At 40.7% G+C, this 25269-nt stretch overlaps 1 protein-coding gene across 3 annotated transcripts in view; it reads right to left on the minus strand.

Moving 5' to 3' along the window:
* The window catches only part of tenm1 (teneurin transmembrane protein 1), an 833960-nt gene that overhangs the window by 500164 nt on the left and 308527 nt on the right, over positions 1–25269 (minus strand). Inside the window, exon 4 of one of the 3 annotated variants that reach the window (XM_060832117.1) lies at positions 221–256. The exons of the other annotated variants lie outside the window; for them this stretch is intronic. Coding sequence (XP_060688100.1) covers positions 221–256 — 36 coding nt within the window. The remainder of the gene's footprint in view (positions 1–220; positions 257–25269) is intronic. 3 annotated transcript variants of the gene reach the window in all.

The following is a 25269-nucleotide window of genomic DNA, read 5'->3' on the forward strand; positions in this document are numbered from 1 at the left end:
TAGAGCAGAAAATCTTATTGGTTGTACATAATTCTTGCTAAAGGGGCTCTTGAAACATATGGTAACAGGACATAGAACATAGAAAGATACAGCGCAGTACAGGCCCTTCGGCCCTCGATGTTGCGCCGACCGAATCCTACCTAACCTACACTAGCCCAATAACTTCCAAATGCCTATCCAATGTCCGCTTAAATGACCATAAAGAAGGAGAGTTCACCACTGCTACTGGCAGGGCATTCCATGAACTCACAACCCGCTGTGTAAAGAATCTACCCCTAACATCTGTCCTATACCTACCACCCCTTAATTTAAAGCTGTGTCCCCTAGTAACACCTGACTCCATTAGCGGTAAAAGGTTCTCAGTGTCGACCCTATCTAAACCCCTAATCATCTTATACACCTCTATCAAATCTCCCCTAAACCTTCTCTTCTCCAATGAGAACAGCCCCAAGTGCCTCAGCCTTTCCTCATAAGATTTTCCTACCATTCCAGGCAACATCCTGGTAAACCTCCTCTGCACTCGTTCCAATGCCTCCACATCCTTCCTATAGTATGGCGACCAAAACTGCACACAATACTCCAGATGAGGCCTCACCAGAGTCTTATACAACTGCAACATGACCTCAGGACTCCGGAACTCAATTCCTCTACCAATAAAGCCCAGTACACCATATGCCTTCCTCACAGCACTATTTACCTGGGTGGCAACTTTCAGAGATCTGTGTACATGGACACCAAGATCCCTCTGCTCATCCACACTACCAAGTAGCCTACCATTAGCCCAGTAATCCATCTTCTTGTTACTCCTACCAAAGTGAATGACTTCACACTTAGCTACATTGAATTCCATTTGCCACATTTCTGCCCAGCTCTGCAACTTATCTATATCCCGCTGTAACCTACCACTTCCTTCCTCACTATCCACAACTCCACCGACTTTTGTGTCATCCGCAAACTTGCTTACCCAGCTTTCAAGCCCTTCCTCTAGATCATTTATAAAGATAACAAAAAGCAATGGTCCCAAAACAGATCCTTGTGGTACACCGCTAGTAACTGCACTCCAAGATGAACATAGTCCATCAACTACTACCCTCTGTCTCCTTCCAGCCAGCCAATTCCTAATCCAAACCTCTAATGTATCCTCAATGCCATACCTCCGTAGTTTTAGCATTAGCCTACCATGGGGAACCTTATCGAACGCCTTACTAAAATCCATATACACAACATCTACTGCTTTACCCTCGTCCACTTCCTTAGTCACCTTCTCAAAGAACTCAATAAGGTTTGTGAGGCATGACCTGCCCTTCACAAAACCATGCTGGCTATCCTTGATCACGTTATTCCTATCCAGATGTTCATAAATCTTATCCCTTACCATTCTCTCTAAGACTTTGCCCACCACTGAAGTCAGACTCACTGGCCTATAGTTACTTATAGTTACATATTTACTTTTTTTTGTCTTTTTGAAATATTGATGTTCTACCTTATTCCTACACATGTTGCTGCTAAGAACAAAGTTAATGCTGATCTTTGACTTGTGTCTTCAGCAATGTAATAGAAGGATGAGCCTTTCTGTTAATTAAATGAAAAACACAGAAAAGCTCACCTCGCCTTGTAATCTGTTAAAATGTGAGTGACAGAGAGCTTCCTAACACCACTATTTAAAGAAAATAATATCATTTTATTTTTAAAGTCTAAAAGTGAACATTAAACAACAACTATTTACAATGCTAAGCCCACCTTTCTCTTCCCAGCCTCCAACTCTATAACAACATACTGTTCCAATAAGATACTTATTAAAATTACATCAACTTAATTCCAAAAAAACACAACTACTGTCATCTTTTGTGACTTCACTCTTTTGGCTGCTGAATTCCCTGGGTCATCTTCTTTCTTTTTACTGGGAGTATGTTCCATATGAAAAGGTTTCTTTGAAAGAGAGTGTTTCCTAATTGCTTGGAGCAAAATGTTTAATCTCTGGACTTTTGTCTCGACGGTAGTTGCTCTCTCTCCAATTTTCAAAACGTCTGCATTTTTATTTCTCCAATATTGGATCAACATTGGTTTGATGTTGGCAAAATAATCAATTCAAACTCGATTGGGTTTTAGTATCCTGGGGCATAAGTTAAAATGATTGGTTAAATTTGAATTGTTGTCAAAATCCATTTCGCAGCCAAATGTTACATATTTTCAACTTTCCAGTACACTCCGGGACTGCCATCTACTCAAATACATAGATGCTTATAAGCTCTCAGTTCAGAAGAACATTTGTGCTCCCTTAAATGTACAGAACACACCTTCAACTTCATATCAAATGTCAGAACACATTGCAGAATTAAGATTGTAAAATATGGGTTTTCTGATGACCTTGTGAGTAATGGTACTGTCGTGCAGATCACACATTCAGTTCCAGGTCAGTTGCTAGCAATTGGGTTAACAGGGTAGGTGTTATAATTGACTTCGGGTCTGGAGAAGAAAGCTTTCATTCCAATTTCTAATTGCCTCCTGCTGGGAAGTACATGAGTGGGCATAAGGGTATGCATTCTTTAGTAATGTTTGTCACAGTACCCTATGATCTAAATCAGTGCCTCACATCTCTCTCAATGAATGGCTGAGTAAAGTGCTTGAAACCTACTGAGATGTGCAAAATCATAATCTAACAAGAGTGAGTCCATTCAAGAAAATAAGAAGGTGGAGAAATGAAAATTAAGGAGAATCTGATGAATTGTTGGATCAGTTCAATTTCTAGTCACCCAGACAAATTCCCCATTCGTTTTAATTTTGACTAAAATATGCTTGCATTTGAAATACAGGTAAATTCAATGCATGTTGCTGGGTCCATCAGAAGTCTCCTCTTTGTAAGTCACCCAAAAGGCTGACTGTCTTCTATTCATTGTTCCGTTTAACTTGATATGACTAAAGCATATAATCTAGGACATGCTGGTTTGAATCTACCTTGGAAAGAAAGTGCACTTTTCCACACAGACTAAAATGTGCTTTTTCTTCAAAGAATAAAGAAGACAACTATTAAAAAAAATCACAGTAAGAAATCTATAGCAGGCTTTCAGCCATTTGAAAGAGAAAAACCAGCTTACCATTTTAGTAAAGACTTTCCATCAAAAACAGCTCAGAAACATGAAATGCTAAATGCTTTCTACCCAAAGCATTTAGTCCTTCCTTGCCCTACATTCAACTGTTGCTAGGAATGGGGGGGATTGAGTTATAAAGAGAGGCTTTTTGCACTTTTCTCCCAAGGGTTTCTTTTCCCTAGGGTGAAGAATTTCAAGACAAGACGGTATATTTTTAAGATGAGAGAAGAAAGGTTTAAAAAACACATGAGAGGCTTTTTTTTTTACACAGAACTGGTGGATGCAGGTGTGGTTACATGTTATAAAACATGTTTAGAAAAGTTTAGAGTCAAACAGTCAGAGAGATGTACAGCATGGAAACAGACCCTTTGATCCAACTTATCCATGCCAAGCAGATATTCCAGTCCAACATAGTCCCACCTGTCAACACATGGCCCATATCCCTCCACACTCTTTCTATTCATATATCCATCCAAATGCCTTTTAAATGTTGCAATTGTACCAGCCTCACCACCCTCTGCATGAAAAAGTTGCCTCTTAGGTCTCTTTTATATCTTTCCTCTCTCACCCTAAACCTAGGCCCTCTAGTTCTGGACTCCCCCACCCCAGGGAAAAGACTTTGCCTATTTATCCTATCCATGTCCTTCATAATTTTGTAAACCTCGATAAGGTCACCTCTCAGACTCCGATGCTCCAGGGAAAACAGCCCCAGCCTGTTCAGTCTCTCCCTATAGCTCAAATCCTCCAACCCTGGCAACATCCTTGTAAATCCTCTCTTAACCCTTTCAAATTTCACAACATCTTTCCGATTGGAAGGAGACCAAAATTGCATGCAATATTCCAACAGTGGCCTAATCAATGTCCTGTACAGCCGCAACACGACCGCCCAACTCCTGTACTCAATACTCTGACCAAGAAAGCAAAGCATACCAAATGCGTTTTTCACGATCCTCTATACATGCGACTCCACTTTCAAGGAGCTATGAACCTGCACTCCAAGGTCTCTTTATTCAGCAACACTCCCTAGGACCTTACCATTAAGTGTATAAGTCCTGCTAAGATTTACTTTCCCAAAATGCAGCACCTCGCATTTATCTGAATTAAACTCCATCTGCTACTTCTCAGCCCATTGGCCCATCTGGTCCAGATCCTGTTGTAATCTGAGTTAGCTCTCTTTGCTGTCCATTACACCTCCAATTTTGATGTCATCTGCAAATTTACTAACTAAACTTCTTATGCTCACATCCAAATCATTTATATAAGTGATGAAATGTAGTAGATCCAGCACCAATCCTTATGGCACTCCACTGGTCACAGGCCTCCAGTCTGAAAAACAACCCCCTACTACCACCCTCTGTTTTCTACCCTTGAGCCAGTTCTGTATCCTAATGGCTAGTTCTCCTTGCATTCCATGAGATCTAACCTTGCTAACCAGTTTCCCATGGGGAACCTTGTCGAACGCTTTACTGAAGTCCATATAGATCACATCCACCACTCTGCCCTCATCAATCCTCTTTGTTACTTCTTCAAAAATCTCAATCAAGTTTGTGAGACATGATTTCCTACGCACAAGGCCATGTTGACTATCCCTAATCAGTCCTTGCCTTTCCAAATACATATTCATCCTGTCCCTCAGAAGCCCACCACCGATGTCAGGCTCACTGGTTTATAGTTTCCTGGCTGTCCTTACCACCCTTCTTGAACAGTGGTATCACATTGGCCAATGTTCAGTCTTCTGGCACCTCACCCTGTGACTATCAATGATACAAGTATCTCAGCCAGCGGCCCAGCAATCACTTCCCAAACCTCCCAAAGAGGTTTAGGGTACACCTGATCAGGTCCTGGGGATTTATCCACCTGTATGCGTTTCAATACATCCAGCACTTCCTCCTCGTAATATGGACAATTTTCAAGATGTCACCATCTATTTCCCTACATTCTATATCTTCCATGTCCTTTTCCACAATAAATATTGATGCAAAATACTCATTTAGTATCTCACCCTTTTTCTGCGGCTCCACACAAAGGCCATCTTGCTGATCTTTGAGGGGCCCCACTCTCCCCCTAGTTACCCTTTTGTCCTTAATAAGAAATGTTTGGAGGGATATGGGTCAAGCGCACACTAGTTTGGTTTGGGTTATGGTCGACATGGATTGGTTGGACCGAACAGTCTGTTTCCATACTGTATGACTCTATAATTGTGTGCTGCACATATATATGAGTGGTACATTTCCTGTACGGTTTTTTTTTTCATTTTGGTCTTGGGATTATACATGTATTTTGGCAGTTTTTTAGTGAGTTCTGATGAAGCTCAAAATTTTTCAGATTTGCCTTCCTGTTGTCTTCACTGGTTATATATATAAAAAAGGCAACTTGTAAGATTTGTGACAAATCAGCCATCACCTAATTTGCCATCACGGTTTACTGATCTTAGGGCCATGGGTTGACATTAATAATAGTAGTGAAAGTCAGCAGAGGAATTCAGATTAAAGCTTTAGGATTTAACATTAGAATGTATAATCTTGGACTTGATCTTGAAGGAAGAAATTACGGGCCCCAAGTTTCCAACGATCAGAGAATCATTACAGGGCATAGATGTGAGTTGCTCATGGGAACCTTGCAGAATACCAACCATAGCAGACTCTGCAGGAATTGTTCAGGAAATTGCAAATTCCGTAAGCAATTACCCAATGTCTTGAATTCACTGAAGCTATCCATTTAAATTGGAGAATTTGGAAGGGGTTCTGCTGCAGTTAATTAAATAGTTAATGAGGAAACAAAAGAATTTTATAAACTTTGTTTACCTCCTGAGTAACAATTCAACTGATATCATCTGCAGTCAAACTCCCCAAGACCTCACGCATTCTCCAGATCCTAACCCAAACCCCACCTCTGCAACTCAAGACAAACACCACACCCAAAGTGTTCTAACTCCCAATGTACAACATTGCCCCACTCTTAGGCATCTATACCATGATCCATTTTGAACCAATATTCCCCATCTTCTGCGACACCTCCTCATCACTCTATCACTTCCTGTACCTCCTGATCACCTTACACTACAGCATGCTATCCACCAGCCCCTTTGGCACTCTACCTTATATTCATTTGGCCTCCTGTCAAAACCTGCACTGATCAGTCCTCATGGACTAGGCTGCCATGAGGTTTGAGACTTTGGGTTCTATCCTGCCTCACTGAGAATCTGCTCGTTCAGACTATACTGATTCCATTCAGGTCTCTGCATGATGTAAGAGTAACTGTTGTCTGACTTTAAGGTGTTATAGGAGTCATAGGGTAATACAGTTAAATTTTTACATCACACAAAAAGACCCTTTGGCTGAATGTGTATACATTGGTCCTCAAATACTTATCTACTGCAGTTCCATTTTCTTGCACTTAGCCTGTTGCCTTGCATGTTACTGTGCTTCAAATGTTCATCTAAATATTTCTTAAATATTCAGGCAATTCCAGCAAAACTCATTTATTTATCATACATAATACAGATCTCATTAACACTGTTCTCTAGTACATTTTTCCAATGTTTCTGAGTCTTGATAGCATCTTACACATATAGTGTTACATCACCTTGTACACCAATGTGTCATTAATATATGCATTCTCATTATGTGATAACAACCACTTGGCTGGTCTCGATCAGACATAGACTTCAACTTCCCAATTGCCTCCCTGATCCTTCTTTCCCATTCCATGTATATTACTTTACATACTCATAAGTGTTGACTGCCACTTGCATTTAAGCAGCTCAGCATTTTTGTGCTTCCTTGGATCAGTTGAGCACAGAGGGCATCTGGATCAATTCTGATCTTGGAAAATGGGTACCTTTAGTCTTTTCTCCAGCTTTTTGCTAAGTAATTTTCCAAAATACTAAGAAAGAAGAAACTTAAATCCCAGACCATTCAAGAGAAGACTAGCAAAATAACTTAAAGGAGTGGTAATTGGAACCATGCAAAAGGAATTTCAGCAACGTATTTATCTTCAGCAATGTATTCATCTTCAATTGGAGAAGATGATTTGCCTCTGCACATAGGGAAAACTGAGGATTTATGTATCCATCAGGAGACTTCTACCTGAAGTCAACTCACAAGTTGGATGAGAAAGGAGGAGTTGGGAAAACAAGAATGAAAAAATGGCAAGGGAACGAATGCATGTAAAAGAAAGCTATAAAAGAGATAGAACATAGATGTGGACAGGGAAACAGATAGGGGGAACTATTTTAAAGAGAAAGAAAAGTATGTAGGAAAAGTGGAGAGAAAGAAAGAAGGCGGAAAAGACAGCAAAAAAAGGGAAATGCATATAGATAAAGAAAACACATTAGAATGGAAGACAGAAAAATGAGCAGAGTTGATCTGAGTGTGAGCAAAGTTGACATTTTAATTCTAGGAAAAGAAAGATGAAATTTAATTTTGTTTGTGACCAGTGTTCTAAAGGTTTCAGTCAGGCACAACAACACATGGTCATTTGGTGATCTGGATTTTACCAAGATTCTCTCTGTTCACCTATTTTTCTTCATTAAAATTTATGCCTCAAATATTTTTTCAACATGATAACTAGTAATTTGAACTGTTGCCAGAAATTGATCAGTCATTTCTGAAACTATGTCAGACATAATGAGGATCAGTTTGTGAAATATTCCAACTTCTTTTAAAGTGTGGACAGGCATTGCTGAGTGTAGCATGAAGTCATACAGACTGGCGAAGTCTTAGGCTCTATCTGCATTACATGCTGAATGATAACTACTTATAGTATTTCCAAAACATTGCAGATGCTTTGGAATTCTGAGATAAATATAGAAAGATGTGGAAGTAATTAATGTGGAATATGGGTGGATTATGGTGTGGGAATGGAGAGAGAAGCCAAGTTAAGCCGCCTTCACTTTTGAGGCTTGTTTCAGATTCTGGAGGTGGTAGGGTATAGTAAACGGGAAAGGAAGGCCATTGTGATGGATCCCTGATACTTTCCTACTTCCAGTAAGATTCCTAGAGATAGGCAGGAATATAGGGAAAGTGGGAAGCCAAGTTACATGATTAATGTTGCAATTTACTTGTCTAACCAGCATTTGGTTGGTGGCACAGCAGGTTTCAGGCATGAAATATTGGGCTGGAGTTTCAATTCTGAGGCTGAAATCAGATGGCTAGATTGTACCTGTGGCTCAACCTAGCACTAGATCAAATAAATTAGTCCAGGACCATGTTTGACACCTAATCTGCAGAGTTAGAAGAGTCTAGAGGCAGGAGTTAGAAATTGGGGGAGTTTCTTTGAAAAGGTGAAGAGTGGTCTGTGTGGGCCTACTATCGACTGATGAATGGAGGAGCAGCAGGGTACACAAAGTACCAGCACTGAAATGGGCAGATGAGCAGTTCTGCAATGCCCCCTTCAGGCCTTGGCAAGGGCAATAGCAGGAAGGTAAATATACTGTTCCCAACAGATGGAAGACAAAAATGTATCCAAAAGACATCCTGAATGGAGAAGGTGATGAAAGTCAACAAGTAGGGGATTGTCTCGAGAATGCAAGTCCAGCGTCGATATAGATTCAATTGAGTGGAAAACAAAAGCCAAATGATTTGGATTGAACTCTTAATTTACATTATGCACATTCACTGAGCATACTGAATGGCAGCAGTTCTCCATTGCATTGCTCGATTAACTAGCTATTTGTATCACTGAGGTGTCAGCTACTCTTATTTATGAAGCATCATTGAGAATGAGCCATCACCAAGGAGCAAAAGTGAATGTCATACTGGAAAAGATGAGGGAGGGTGAGGCCATGCATACAACATTCTTTCTTCATTCAGTAAGAAAGATAAGATACAAATCTCAGGAAGCATTTCATATGGATGGTACTGTCCACACTCTGACCCCAATGAAGGAGGCAGTGCTGTGATATCATGAGCGTAACATTCTGTCAGACTATAAGTGATAGTGAGATAGAAGGCTGTGAGGTACAAATGATTTGAGTGTTGTACCCTCAGTGAAGTATGTGGGGGAGGCTCCTGGCCAATATGTGCGAGCACTATACAACTATTGTCAATTCTTGGCTTCATGGCTTGAGGCACCAGCTGAGCAGTTTGATTTCTTATGTCCATTTCTTGTATTTCTCAAAGGAGCTATGGCTGGGGTAGGGAGTAGGGGGAATAAATAGACAGATATTGCTGGCCTCTCCTTGGCAGAGGAGATTTTGTAGATTCTGCTATAAATGTACACCAACTAACATCAGTTGGACCTCAATGAGGAGTGACGCATCACAGTTTTTGAAGAAGATAAAAGCGAGTCAGTCCCCATTGGAGGGTGGAGGATAGACACAGCTACAGTCTACTGGATAAAGGCATTGGGCTTTGGCTGTCATAAATAAGGAGGATTATTTTGGAGCATGGACTATGTGTCAAATTTGTGGGGAAGATAAAATAAGAGTGGGTGAGTCAGCTCGACAACATTTGCAAGTAGCACAGCACATGATGAAACAGGAAGCAGACAAGAAATCTAAAATTTGTCTTTTCACCGGAGGAGATAAAGTGTTAGTATTACTATGAGTGGTAGGTGAAACTTTAAACGTAAGATTGGGTGGGACTTCTCAAATTGAAAGGAAATTGAGTGAGATGATTTGAAAAGAATACCAGATAGAAGGAAAACTGACAAGAGTGTGTCTTGTAAATGTGTAGAAAATGTATTTTGATAGAGCAGAAAATGGAGAATGCATTACTGATTACACCACAGAATGAAGTATCCAGTTCAGATGATTTTGAATTGGACATTCCTCAAATTAAATTGGACAATGAGAAAGTTCTCAAAAATTCAGATAAATTATTGAGTTATCTTCCTGAGGAAACTCTAAGTGACCTAAAAGGATTATTATAATCACAAGGGGAGGTATGTGGGAATGAACTGGGAAATATTAATCTGATTATGTATGATGTAGAAATGCTATTCCAATTAAGGAACGTCTTATAGATGGAAACCCTAAAGTTGACACAGTTTCAAAAATACATTAAAAGCATGAGATGATATCATGGAAGTGAGTTGCAGCAACTGTAGCTCATCTATTGTAATGGTAGCAAAACCAGATGGTACCCAACGATCATATGGAATATCACAAAGTCAATGCAGTTACAAATTCAGATTCATCTCCTATTCCACATTTGGAAGATTGCATTGAGAAGCAACTTATATTTTGAAGTGGGACTTACTCAGAGGATGCTAGCAGGTATCTTAAATTGAAATGAAATTTTGACTTTTGTGACACAGAATGGAGTATACCAATTTAAAGTCATGCCTTTTGGTATCAAGAATGCGCCAGCTAAATTTCAAAGATTAACTAATAAGGTCATTGAGGATTACCCAATTGTGTGACATAGACGATCTGGTGATTGTTTGTCACATATGGAAGAAACATTTGGAGCATCTCACAGAATTATTCAATCAACTGCAGAAGGCAGGCTTGGTCATAAACTTAGCGAAGAGTGAGTTTGCAAAACCTCAAGTCATGTTCCTAGGCCATGTCATTGAACATGGACAGATGCCCATGGGATGTGAAAACGAAGGTTGTTGAGGATTTTCCCATACCATCAATGAAGAAGGATTGAATGTGTGGTTTTTAATCAGAAATGCAAACCACATTCTAGCAGTACGGTTACTCCATTGACCGACCTGTTGAAGAAGTGCAAGAAATTTCAGTGGATGGAAAAGTTTCAGAAGGCATTTGACAACCTGAAAGCTGAGTTGACCACCGCTTCGGTGTTAGCAACCAAAGTCATTCAAGGAGGCGATTAACGTGAATGATGTGGGTATTGGTATTGTCCTCATACACTACGACAGCAAGTGAACAAGTCAGAGAGGCAGCCTGGTCCAGTCCATGAGCTTTGTGTATGTCCCTGAGTGCACAGTATCCTTGCACAATGCACAGTGTCCTTGCATATGTCCATATGATGATAGTTGCTGGTCTAACATAAGGTGCAGCATTCAAGTACAGAGACCTACTGTAAGTGGTTCAGTTATGTGCCATGAGGGTCTTTAGAATCTGGCGTGTGTCTGATATCACTATCCATAGATATGGGATGTGTGTGGCTGGCGCCCATGAAATGTGCTCAAGATGTTAGTGTGCTATGTCAATATGGAGGTCCTTTGAAGCAAACAATGAACTGGAAGTCACTGGGTACCTGCTCTGACTTCCATGTCAAGAATTCTCGACATGCAGCTTGTTTATTGTTTCTAGTAAAATACAAAGCTGAAAATTAATGTGGCCAATTTCCCATTAATAAGGAGTTTAACCAGCTTCAAACCCTTTAATTGGCAACTCACTACTGCCCAATGAGAAACACACCTCATCGCTTGGTAAACGCATAGAAGATGTAGCGAGTTCCTCCTGGTGCCAAGACAGGTCAGACTCCTCACGTGATTCTACCACAAATCATGTCATAGTTGAAATCATACAGGTTCCTATTAGATTAGGTCCCATGTCCCTAATTCAACTACATGCTCTTAGTGTTTTATGTCAAGAGGAAATTGGTGTGGTACTGGGGACAGTAGTGGTTGATGGGTTTGCTATGACTCATTGTTCTGAGATTTGGGAGGAAAATAACAGTGGAGACTCAATTTTCAGTGTTTTTCACAGACAGGGGATGCTTCTGAACTGTGTGCTGACCCAATGATTTCTCTCCGATGTGAATTCAGTTACAGACGTGACATAAGGACTGAGAGGCACTTGAGAAATGCTGCTGTAGTTCATGAAGCAGATGCTTAAAATTTCAGAGCGATAATGGCCTTGATGCTTCTGGGTTGGGTCTGTCATGGGCGTCATCAAGCCTCAGGCCAATGTAAACCAGAGCACAAAAAAAATCTAAGACCAAGTACCTGGAATGGCCCAGCCTACTAATGCATTGGACACTACATTGAATACCTTACGCAGCAGGGGCACAATTAAAAATTCAGTCCATTATCTTGTTTGTCTTTCTAAACAGGCCACCTTACTTGCTGTGTATTTCCATTTTTTGCTGTTTTCATTTCAAGGTTTCTAACATCCATAATATTTTGCCTCTGTGCTGATTTATTCCTTTCTTGAGTCTTCATATTGAAGTTTCAACCCGTTCAACTCACATTGGTCACAGCATGCTTCAAAACCAGCAACATGGGAAGCTTTTAAATTTTTAATGACATTTGCGCTTTTCCACAAAATGAATTGAAATAATTGGAAAGTATAGTGGTATAGTGTGGGCATCAGTGAGAATCATTTTCATTTAAATGCTGAACAAATTGCTGAAATAAAAGTAAAATACTGTTTTTAGTTCAGATTTCCCAAGTCTTGATAAAATTCCAGTTCTCAATAAGAGTCATATTGGACTCAATGTTAATTCTATTTCTCTCTCCTCAGACACAGCCAGATCTGCTGAGTCTCTACCATTTTCTATATAGCTATGCATGCTGAAGCTGAACTTACACATTTGTACAGACTCCTGAGAGACCCCTTGTTTCCCCAACTCCAATCAAACACTAAGAGGATATTTACATTTGAGAGTTTGGAATGTGTAGCATTGTGTGGACTGACATTTGGATGGAAAGGTTGATGGGCAATTGTTAGACGATCAAATAATTTGGTTTATTTTGCAACCCATGCCCAAAGTTTTGAAATCTTTAAAACATGTCCAATAATTAGATTGTGTCAAAATTATGGATTTTTAATTATGTTTTCTAATTATCCTATTTGGAGATACAATCATCTCTGGCACAGGTGGAACATAAATCCAGGCCCCCTGGTTCAAAGGTAGGGAAATTACAAAGGTAGCCATGCACAGAGATGCAAAGGAAACACCTCTCTATAAATTTGATTTGACTGTCAAAAAAAAAACTACATAGCACCTTTGCTACTAATTAACTACTGGCATTTGCTGTTTAAGATCACACATGATGAATAACTTGGAATCACGAATGAAACTATGTTTCATTGAGGGAATTATCCCTTCAGCAGAGATATTTTAAATTTTAAAGCAAATTTTAAAAAAAACTATAGAATTATGTGTTAACTAAATTTAGAAATTTCATCTGATTTATGAAGTAAAAAAGACTGTTGACCATGTTGTTAAAAAATTGTTCATTGGTTTCATTACAATGTCTGCCACACTAGTAAGTCTCTAGTTGCTCTGTAAACCACTGTGCAATAAAAAAAAACAGCTTGTTACCTTCTCCAGGGAATCGGGCAGTGTCATTCTGTTTTGTGGACATCAAAGTCAGCTTTGATACACTTTCATGAATGTCACTGTGACACTCCTGCTTAGCATTTACATTCTACTTGCAGCAGTTAATCTCAGCAGCACAATCATAATCACATGTGCCACCTACTCATTTTGTAATTCTTCCATAATATACTTAACATGTTATAAAAAGCAACAAAGACCAGGAGGCAATTACACATTGCAGTTCAATTTCACATTACTGCTGACACTCTTAAGCCAAAGTGATAACCTCATCACAAGGTAATTAGAGTGTGGAGGCCTGTTGGCTAGTCTAAACTCATCCATTTAGAAAGACATACAGTTTCCTCCCTTTCTTCAAGTCAGTATCCAATTGCCTAATAAATTGTAAGGTTTTTACCTCCACTTCCTTATGTGAAAGACTATGCACCCTGCCTGAAGATCTTTCTGAAATTAATCCTAATTTCAGTCATGCTTTACTGTATTGATTATTTCAGATGTATTACCCTCAACCAACTGAATAATAATCAGGTTATATTTGTACATTATAATGAATGTACCACCTGACCTCTGCATTTGTGTGGCTATGCAGTAACCCAAGTTCTGCTGCAACACCATCACACAAAAATCACTTTGTGCAATAGTGCTTAACAAATTAGAAGGAATTGTGCTCTCACACAAATCACTTGTGTACTATAAAGAAATTAAGGGATTTAGACTTTTCACTGTACGTTTGCACATTACAAAGAAAACAGAATAGGAATATTTCAAATATTTATTTTAGGCATGCAAATTTATAAGATGGAATAAGGAATGTAGACAGAAAAACCAGTACAAGCCAGTTAGAAATGCACACACTGGTTATGCAGGAATTCCAGCTTGAGTCGGACAACATGCGCCGAACCAGTATGTGTCATTTGCAGTTTTACAGGCTTTTCAACATCAGATGATGAAATGGCACAGTTAGCTCAGTTGCATGCAGCAAAGGGTGATACCAAAGAAACATCTTATACTGGTTAGCCAAAGCTGCTTCCAAATCGTTGGATTCTCTATGCACTTGGGTTCATGTGAAAACAGCTGATAAAATGAAGGCAGTTAGCCCTCTTTTTCCACCATAACTAAGTTCCTTTGCTGTAAAAAGTGTGACTCACTGAAATCATCATACGCTTCAGCATACATATATACCTATGACATATAAAATATATACGGAATCCATCAGTGCTACTGCTAGTGGGATGAAAGGTCTAGTAGAGATTTTAATATTTTCCAAACCTAAATCAAACTAATTCTAACTTGCCTTTTTCTTAAAAGTCTCTGTAAGAGAGTGCCATGATGGCAAGCTGTCCTCCCACTGCTGACTGCATTTTGAAAATGTGAATTATAAGCATGCAGTGTGCAGAATCATGTCACATTAGATTGACAAATCTGTTGTAGTTGCACCAAGCTTCGTATCAGCTAACAATCTTACTCAATTAAGATTTTATATCATGCATGGAAACCCAATCCGTATTGCAAACACAAACAGTCAATAAGAAATATAAGCAGCAGAAAATAATGCTCAGCAGACACACTTTACAGATGAAACCTAAAAGTACTTCAGGTAAAGATTAAAACCATGAAACATATTTCCAGCTTCCAAGGAGATGAAATTTGTAGTTTACATATTTTCTCATCGATCTGTTCAGAGATGTTATTACACACACCTCAGAAACAGGTGGGACTTAACCCAGGCCTCTGGGCCTCAAGGTAGGGACACTATCACTGCATCGCAAGGGCCCCTATACTTCCAGTTTAACCAATTATTTTAGTAACTGCCCAATTTCCATTTGGTAATAAACTCAGTTAGTTGGCATATATGGCTCTTTCTATGCTTCATCATTTTTTTAGATTACTTAGTGTGGAAACAGGCCCTTCGGCCCAACAAGCCCACACCGACCCGCCGAAGCGCAACCCACCGATACCCCTACATATACCCCTTACCTAACACTACGGGCAATTTAGCATGGCCAATTCACCTGACCCGCACATCTTTAGACTGTGGGAGGAAACCGGAGCACCCGGAGGAAACCCACGCAGACACGGGGAGAATGTGCAAACTCCACACAGTCAGTCGCCTGAGGCGGGAATTGAACCCAGGTCCCTGGCGCTGTGAGGCAGCAGTGCTAACCACTGTGCCACCGTGCACAAGTTGTAAGTCTCCTCCCAGATTGGCTAAGAAGGGGGAAATGGTTTTATTAGATGGTATCGGTAGGAAATTATGTGAATGCACAGCAGTTCTGTCATTTACTGAAAAGGAAACGATGGTTTAACATTTCAGGTGGTGTACTTTGGCGACTTGCACATTCCCCATCATCATCCCATTTCCAAGTCAGCTTCATGGACCATTAAGGAGGTTGACCATTAAGGTGATTGCCAGTTGATCTTCAGATTTCCTTAGACATGGCTGTCAGTTTTACTATCTCAAGATATTCTCCCAGTGGCTGGTCAGAGCTCCAGGCAGATTTTGAGGTCTTCTCTGCCTGCCTGAATCCAGCAGCAGTCACAAGCTGCCCTGTCAAGCAAATTCTTCCAATCGTGGTGGCTTGCTTCAAATGCATTTTTTTCTCTTTAATTTTAAATTTCAAAAAGTTGGAAAGAGAAACCTCCATTGAACACCCTCTCCTTTACTTGTCAGGCTTCCATTTAACACCCTCTCCTCAGGCCCATAATAGGCCTGTAAGGAGAATCACAATAAATGACTGGTTCCTATAGAAAACAAACTTCTGAGCCCCAATTAAGCTGACAGCAGCTTTTGGAAAACAATAGGAAAAATCCTGCTCCTTGAGTCAGGTGCTCGTGAATTGGCTATGGATTTTCAGAACTTTTATTGTTATAACTGGTCTTATTCAATTCTAATATTCTTCAAGACTTCTCATCAAACAGCTGTCTGATGATTCACTCCTACCCACCCAGTAATGTGCACCTCTATTGCAGATTTCTAATCTACTATTGTGTAGGGTTGGTTAGCTCAGTTTGGAGATGGCTCAGGTGTGATGCAAAATGATGAAAACAACCTGGCTCTGGTAGTTTATTGAGCCCTGCCTTATTGTATGTTTGATGCAGAGTGGTAACACTCAAGCTATATATTTCGCCTCTGACTAATGCACCTAACAGATGGTCAATTTAGCATGACCAATTCACCTGACCTACACATCTTTGGGTTTTGGGAGGAAACCAGAGCATGGGAAGAATGTGCAAACTCCACAGTCACCCAAGTCTGGATTCGAACCCAGGTCCTTAGTGTTGCAAAGCAGCAGTGCTGACCACTGAGCCACCGTTCCTGATGAAGGGCTCCTGCCCGAAACTTTAATTTTCCAGCTCCTCGGATGCTGCCTGACTTGCTGTGCCTTTCCAGCACTATTTTAATCTTAACTATATAATAATTGTCTCTCATGAGCAGAATAAGATGCCTAGGTTTCTTTGATTAAATGTTCAAGTCAATAGTATTAAAAATAGCATCACTCTGTTAATTTGATCTAACGTCAATGGTGATAGTACACATAAATTCTGTCATATTGTGCTGAGATTGAAGTAGAATTCTTGTTTCTAATTGTATATCTGTTATTGATTATTAATTCAGTTACACAGAAGTGGTAATTCAGATATTACTAATCTCATTTCAAAAAAGCAGGGATAACTTTTTGAAAATCTCAAATGAAACAAATGTTAGAAAACAGATACGCCTATTTTTGAGCTAAAAGTTGAAAACGACCTCTGTCAGTGACCTCAGAAGTAAAACCACTTCCCAAAACAGCACTGTGGCATGAAGAAGCCATAAGGTCGCAGGTTTGAGTTGCAATCTGTGCAGAGTTAACTAATCTTGGTTAAGCAGCAGGTGGGTTACTAAAATTGGCCTCAGTATTTTGTCGCTTTCCAATGGCTCCTATATGCACATGCGTGTGCATTCTATGCAAGAACAGCAAAAAGCCTGGCTGTGGTTCCCTCCCAATCTCCTCATTAAAATCAATCTGGCAGCTCCCAGTGTTCGATATTCCAGGTTCTCACGTGACACATGGCTACTAGGGTGAGGCACTAGACAGTTGCCAGTGCCTGAGGAACTGCATCGCTGAAATAGCCTGAGACTTCAGCTGGGCAGATAGTTGATGCAAAAGCAGTATGGGTGAAAAAAAATCTCTATTTTTTAAAAACCTGTAAATTTTTAATAATTGAAGAAGCTTCGATAACTGTAATTGAACAATATAAAATGGAAATGATGTAGAAAGAAAGCAGCCTGCATCCCATGCCACAAAGAATTGCCAAATGCCATTCTTGGCACATGGCCATGGAAACAGAGATGATCACTTCCTCTGACAGCCTGGTCATGTGGCAGATGCCAAATCTTATTGAAGAAGGAATTGCAGCAACCCACCTAATATTATTCTAATCCACCATAAAATTCCCAGTAGTTAGTCAGCGTTGATGATGCTGACAACAAACAAACTATAAAATGAGTCTCTGCACATCCAACAGAACAAACTCATTCTTTTGAACTTAATCAAGCTGTGCCCAGCCAAATGGTAACAATTCTGCACACAAACACTGTAAAAATTCTACTAATTAGCTAATTATAACAATGGAGCAAGTGACCCAGAAAAGAAATATTTCAGGGTGGATAACACTGCTCTTTTGGTTTATAAAAGACCCAAACACACAATTAGACTGACACAAAGTTGGAATTGCTATCAATTCAACATTTTATTTGAGCATCACATACTCGATTGTTAGATAGTAATCCAGATATAATGTTTTATTTTCAATCCTTTCCATCTGGGATTTTAACAGATTTTGATTATTGGCAATTGCATTTTCAGACATATAAATAAAACTAAGAACTGGGGATGCTGAAGATCGGAAACAAAACTGGAAATTGATGGAGAAACTCAGCAGGTCGAGCAACATCTGTTGAGAGGTAGCAGTGTTGACATTTTGAGTCTAGTGATAGAATGCTAGGAAAAGGTAGTATTTATGCTGACAACAGGGGATTGTTGGGAGGGGATGGGGATAGGAGGGGCTGAAGGATAGGTGGAGAAAGAGCCCAGAGAGAGAAAGTAAGTCAGACTAGCAAAGGGATGGTTGAGAGTAGTGTCGAAAAATGAGGCGCTTGAAAAGCACAGCAAGTCAGAAAGCATCCAAGGAGCAGGAGAGTCAATGTTTTGGGCATAAGCTCTTCATTAGGAATGTAGAGGGGCCAGGGGCAAGGCAGCTGGGAAGACGATCGCTGGATGTAGGTGGGGATAATAATGATAGTTTGGTGGGGAGGGTGGAGCGGATGGGTGGGAAGGAAGATGGACTGATAGGACAGGTGAAGAGGGTGGTGCCGAGTTGGAGGATTAGATCTGGGATGAGGTGGGGGAAGGAGAGATTGGGAACCAGTGAAGTCGATGTTGATGTTGTGTGGTTGAAGGGTCCCAAGGCGAAAAATGAGGTGTACTTCCTGCAGTTGTTGGGTGGCTTGAAATTGGTGGTGGAGAGGGGACCAGGACTAGCATGTCTTTGGGGGAGTGGGAGGGAGAATTGAAGTGGTCGGCCACAGGACAGTGGGACTATTTAGTGCATGTGTCCCAGTGATATTCCCTGAAATACTCCGCGAGTTGGCATCCTGTCTCCCCAATGTGGAGGAGGTCATATTGAAAGCAACAGACACAGCAGATGACATGGGTGGACGTGCAGGCCAATCTCCACCAGATGTGAAAAGATTCTTTGGGGCCTTGGATGGTTTTACACCTCCTGCAGCAGCAATGGAAGGTGGGTTGGTAGAGGGTGTGGACATAACAAGGGAGTCACAGAGGGATGCTGATAGGGGTGGGGAGGGAAATATAACTCTGGTGGTGGAGTCTGACAGTAAGTGGTGGAAATGGCAGAGGTTAATGCGCTGTATCCAGAGATCAATGGGATGGAAGGTGAGGACCAGGGAGTCCTATCCTTGTTGCAGTTGGTGGGGTGGTATTCAAGGGCGGATGTGCAGGAAGTGGAGGAGATATGACAGAGAGCATGGTTGATCACGTTGGAGGGGAAATTGTGGTAATTGAAGTAAGAGACCATCTAGGAGCGGAATTGCTCCTCCCGGAAGCAGATATGGCAAAGGCAGAGGAATTGGGTATAAGGGATTGTGTTTTTACAGGTGGGAGGGTGGGGGGAGGTGTAGTCAAGGTAGCTGTGAGAGTTCATGGGTTTGAAATAAATGTCCATGTTGAGTCAGTCACTGGAGAGATCCAGGAAGGGGAGGGAGGTGTCAGAGATATTCCAGGTGAACTTAAGGTCAGGATGGAAGGTGTTTGTGAAGTTGATCAACAGTTTATCAATGGCTTGATACAGTCATGAATGGGGCATGGTGCTAATATAGCTATGGAAGATGGATTCCACATATCCTACGAAAAGGCAGGCATAGCTGGGGTCTATGGAGATGTCCATGCCTATCCCTTTGGTCTGAAGGAAGTGGAAGGATTCAAAGAAGTTGTTGAGGCTGAGGACAAGTTCTGCCAATTGACTGAGTGAATCGGGGAAGGGATATTGGTTGGGTTGGCAGGAGAGGAAGAAACTGAGGGCTTGGAGGCCTTCACCTTGGCAGATGGACATGAACATGGACTGAGGTGTTGGGGGCCAGAGAAATGAAAATTATGGGAGAGGTGGAGAGCATGGGGGTGTCCCGAATTTTTGTGTGTAGTTCCTGGACGAAGGTGGACAGGATGGTGTCAGGGTATGAGGAATTAAGTTCGGTGGGGCAAAAGGAGGTGGAAACAGTGGGTCAACCGGGGCAGTCAGGTTTGTGGATTTTGGGTAGGAGGTAAGAGGTGTGGGGTTCTGGGACTATGAAGTGATGAAGTTGTGGATGTTCTGGGAAATAATGGTTGGTGATGGGAGGTGAGTTCATGGTTAAGGGGGGCAGTAGGAGGAGTGTCCGTTGCTCTCGATATGGTCTCCTCTACATCAGAGAGACAGGACACCAAGTCATGGAATGCTTCAGGGAACACATGCACCAACAATGGCTGACCACTTCAAAGCCCCCTCCCACTCCCCCAAGGACATACAAGTCCTGGGCCTCCTTGGCCACCAAATCCATGCCACCCACAACTGGAGGAAGAACACCTGATCTTCCACCTTGGGACTCTTAAAACCACATGGCATCAACATCAATTTCACTATTTTCCAAATCTCCTCTTTCCCCATCTCATCCTGGATCCAACCCTCCAACTCGGCACCACTTTCTTGACCTGTCCTACCAGTCCATCTTCCTTCCCACCTATCTGCTCCACCCTCTCCACTGCCCTATCACTATCATCATCCACCTGCATTCACCCACCGCTTTCCCACATACCTTCCCCCCCAGCCCCACCCACCCCACCATTTATCTCTCAGCCCCCCTCTCCCTCCAAATTGCTGATGAAGGGCTTATGCCTGAAACATTGACTCTCCTGTTGCTCAAATGCTCCTTGACCTGCTGAGCTTTTTCAGTGCCACACGTTTGACTCTGACTCTTCAGCATCTGCTGTCCTCACTTTCTCCTGATGGTTGAGAGTAAACAAGGGAAGAAGAAAAGGTGATAATGGGGACAATAAGTAATGAAGATTTTGGAACTCACTTCCTCAAATGGTGGTCGACACTAATTCAACTAATAAATTTAAATCTGAGACAGGCAAATTTTTATTAAGCACAGGCATTGAGGGAAATGGGCCCAAGTCAGGCATATGGAGTTAGGCCACAGATCAACCATGATCTTTTTGAATTATGGAGCTGGCTTGAAGGACTGAATGGCCTCCTCCTGTTCCTGGGTTCCAATAATACCATCTTTTCCTAGTTACTATCAGTTTTGAAGAAGGGTGACTGGACTTGAAACTTTATCTCAGTTTTCTCTGCACAGATGCTGCCAGATCTGCTGAATCTCTCTAACAATTTCTGTCTGTGTTTGTGTTTTCAATCGGGGTAGGTTAAACAAAGCACATTTATTGTACAGTAGGCCAGAACTTGCTGTTAAATGCCTTCTGTCCGTGCAATTAAGGTTGCTGATAGGCTTAATGGATAAATCTTGGCAGAAGTGGGTCACTGTTATTTTAAGAGCTTGCTATTATTAAAATGACAGGAACACTCTTTAGAGGAGAAAAAAATAAAACAAAAGCAAGAAGTGTTCTATTAAAATTCATTTGGTGCTCAGAGGCAGACCTTCAGCAAGGCTGACAGTGAAGGACCTCAATTATCATATGTTACCTTACCACTGAAGCCCGTGGACTATTTTTTTCATGTTACTGAATTCTTTCCTTGAGCTACCACTGATTTACATTTGTTTACATTATGAATTAGAGCCAGCAAATAACAAGGAACTTTTTGTATTCGAGGTTAATGTATGTGAAGTGGTTCTGAACTTGCCGACTGACTTTAATTATGCTGCCAGTACAAAACTGGAATTTCAGAAAAATGCAACAAGTGCTTTTAGGAGTTGCAGCATCACAAAATGACCAAATGGCACTGGGAACAGGTAGAAGTTTTCCACTCCAGCACTTCTGATCAGAGTAAAAACATCCCAATTCAAGAAAGTTTCATTGTCACAGATAAAAAGGACATGAAGCCATTTATCTTACAAGATGGCCACAGATGGCTCTGCGAACTTAGTAGTAATCTTGGAATGTTAAAGGGTGTTTAGTTTAATGACTGTATTCATTGCAGTTCATTCGTTTGCTTTTATGCTGTAGGCCTCATTAGCCACATCGAACTGGAGGCTAGCTCACCAATCCTGCACTCTCAGTGGGGAATCATCCTCAATGGAAGCGGGGGTGAAGATAGAGCAACATAATTTCAAGGATGGTTTCCTAATGAGAAACAGCATCTGTGAATTAATCCTCAGATCTCTGAAGATATTACCAGCATAGAAAGACCCCCAACAGAAGTGGTCATGAAAGGACAAAAAAAAATCAGAATATTTAAACACTGAAATTATGCCTCAAATTCCTTTTGATATAAAATGGAAATCAATCTAAATATACGTCTCTTATTTACAAAATATAAGTCAAGCAACTTCTCTAAAGTCATTTTACAATTGCACAACATGATCATATTCTAGACTTTGAGCAAGAGACAGAAAAGAAAAGCAACAAACCAAGGAACTCAGCTGAGGAGAAGCTGAGGTGTTATTTTTGTCTTCAGAGACACTACCTCAAAACTTCCAAAGAGCGGCAATGTCGATTTGTCACTTTGCTCTTTGACTTACTTTCTTATGGAGCTCTGAATTTCTGGCCCAGGCTACCAAACCAGGCCTCCTTAGAAATGTGAAGGGTACAAATTATCCGAGTTCTTTCTTGTAGTGTAAGATTGTTGAATGAATCCAATCCTTGCCACTATTTACAATACCAGCTGTTGTATTCTGTTAATTTCATTCATTCATTAATATACCATTAAACTTGGGAAGGTTTCAATAGCTGTTCAGTGTGTAAGCAAATGGTGTGCATGAGGTATGTGGGTGGGATGGCAAGTGGTCAGGTCAGTCTGGGGTGGAAGATGGACAGTCAATGATGGCAAAGTGGGATTGATGAAGTTCAGAAGGCTAGCATGGGGACAGTCAGAGGTTTGAGGGGTGTTGGAGTATCACAAGGTAATCGGGGGCATAGTTAGAGGTGTCTGAGCATTGGAGGAGGGAAAGCTGATGGAATCAGATGTGGGATTGGAGGACAAAGGAGACATTTGAGGGAATTGTTGGAGAAAGAGAAAGTGGGGGAGTCAGGATTCCAGCAGAGATGGTTTTGGAGATTTAGCCAAGAGTTAGATATCAATTTTGAACTTTTACTCAAGAGCTAGATATCAATATTTGAAATAGTTGCTGTTAGAAATAACTTTTGGATTTTCTTCTGATGTGAAATCTAGCAGCAGAGGGGAAAAGGTGCAACGTAAGAGTTGTGCAGGAGAATGCATGGAAGTTAAAATTGTGGGAAGACTTCTACAATCCTTGATATCATTGATACAATGATATTGCAAATTGTGTTTGTTTTTGCGAAATGTTATTTTATTAGGATATATATTCAAGTACATAGATCATAAATCTGCATTAAGAACCAGTTCCAAAGTACACAATTGAGAGAGAACTGATTGTCCGAGATCAAGCACAGGGCTACTCCTTATACTTTGCCACCTATCTGGTAATTTGCATCAATGCATCAGTTTAAAAAAACACACAGACCTTTCACCATGACAGGTAGAAGTACTTTACTTGATTGTTCTTTCTTTTCACAAAATGACTTTGAGCGATGTTGCACATTTAAAAAAATTAGATAAAAGCGGGCTTTGACAAAGGGTCAGTTAGACTCGAAACGTCAGCTCTTTTCTCTCCGTACAGATGCTGCCAGACCTGCTAAGATTTTCCAGCATTTTCTCTTTTGGCGTTTAAATTAGATGGTCACCTCCTTGCTTTTGTGCTACAGACTATCTAAAAAAGATTTAATTACTTCCTATGGTCATCATAATTTAACTTAATGGCCTTGCCTCTTCTCCAGTGATCAAATGGAAGATAAGCACTAATGTTGCTGCAAAACACTGCTAATTAAATTTACTATTTAACATAACGGAAGCTGAAAATGCTCATACATTTGCTGCTATACATGTTGATGTAAATTTGCATCAAACTGAAGAGAGCTAGTGTCTTGTTCTGTACGGCTTGATTAGATAAATAAAAAGTTCAAAATAATTTCTAAAGAACATCAGTCTATTCTGTGTTTCACCACATTCCTAAAAAAAAGCTTCCGTTTGACAGTGTACCACTTTCATGCAGAGATCGTTGATTATCAATTCATTGATATTGCAACTGATCTTTTTAAAAGAGTTGTAAGTCTTCATTTACTCTGCTATAGTGCCACAAATGATCTGGTTCTACTACAATCATGTGTCAAATCAATAACTTTAAAAAATATCATACACATCAATGTTGAGATTTCAATACAGGGAAAAGAATAGTTGTTCCACATTTGGCAGAGTGTCAGTATTGAACATTCCAATGTCAGAGTCATGGTGAAGATTCTTCAATGCTAATATACAGGTAGAAGATCCCTTATCTGAACATCCAGCTACCGAAAACCTCCAAAATCTGAAGGTTTTTTGTGAAGTTTTTTTTCATTAACAAGGTTGTTTGATGGCCAAACAGTTAGTGCAAGTCAGCACCCACATGATGTGTATCACTCAGATGTGACATGGGGGGGGGGGGGGGGGGTGCATGGCCAAGCACGTTCTTTGTTAGAAGTCTGCTTCTCCAGTAAGATTTTTAACAATTTCACCATTAAACTGTCACATTCTGAAAACTGAAAAATTCCAAATTCAGAAAAACAGCTGGTCCAGAGCATTTTGGATAAAGGATCTTGTACCCATAAACCCAATTTTGTAGAATACTCTGTATCTCATAACTGTCAAGATGTGAACTCAACTAGATTACTTACAGGGTGGAAACAGGCCCTTCGGCCCAACAAGTCCACACCAACCCACCACCCACCCATACATTCACCCCTTCTCCTAACACTATGGGCAATTTAGCATAGCTAATTTACCTGACCTGCACATCTTTGGACTGTGGGAGGAAATCGGAGCAAACCCACGCAGACACGAGGAGAATGTGTAAACTCCACACAGTCAATTGCCCGAGGCTGGGAATTGCACTCAGTCTCTGGTGCTGTGGGGCAGCAGTGCTAACCATTATGCCACCGTGCCACCCGGATGCATGCCCCAATTCTTTGGGTCAATGTTTGTAATTATCCAAATTTCCATTAAATCTTCATTCATCTCATTTATTGTTTGTGAGATAACTTTGTGTGCAATTTAGCTGCTTTGCTTATCTGCATAGTAATTATGATAGCACTTATAAAATCAGTGGATATGAAGCAAGTTTTGACATTCTTGAGGATGGGATAAAGCAATACATAGATTTCATTTGTTTTCTTCAACTGTTCCCTCGAATTAAGATGTGGAGATGCTAG

Source organism: Hemiscyllium ocellatum, chromosome 11 (genome assembly GCF_020745735.1).
Source record: "Hemiscyllium ocellatum isolate sHemOce1 chromosome 11, sHemOce1.pat.X.cur, whole genome shotgun sequence".
Classification (NCBI taxonomy): Eukaryota; Metazoa; Chordata; class Chondrichthyes; order Orectolobiformes; family Hemiscylliidae; genus Hemiscyllium; species Hemiscyllium ocellatum.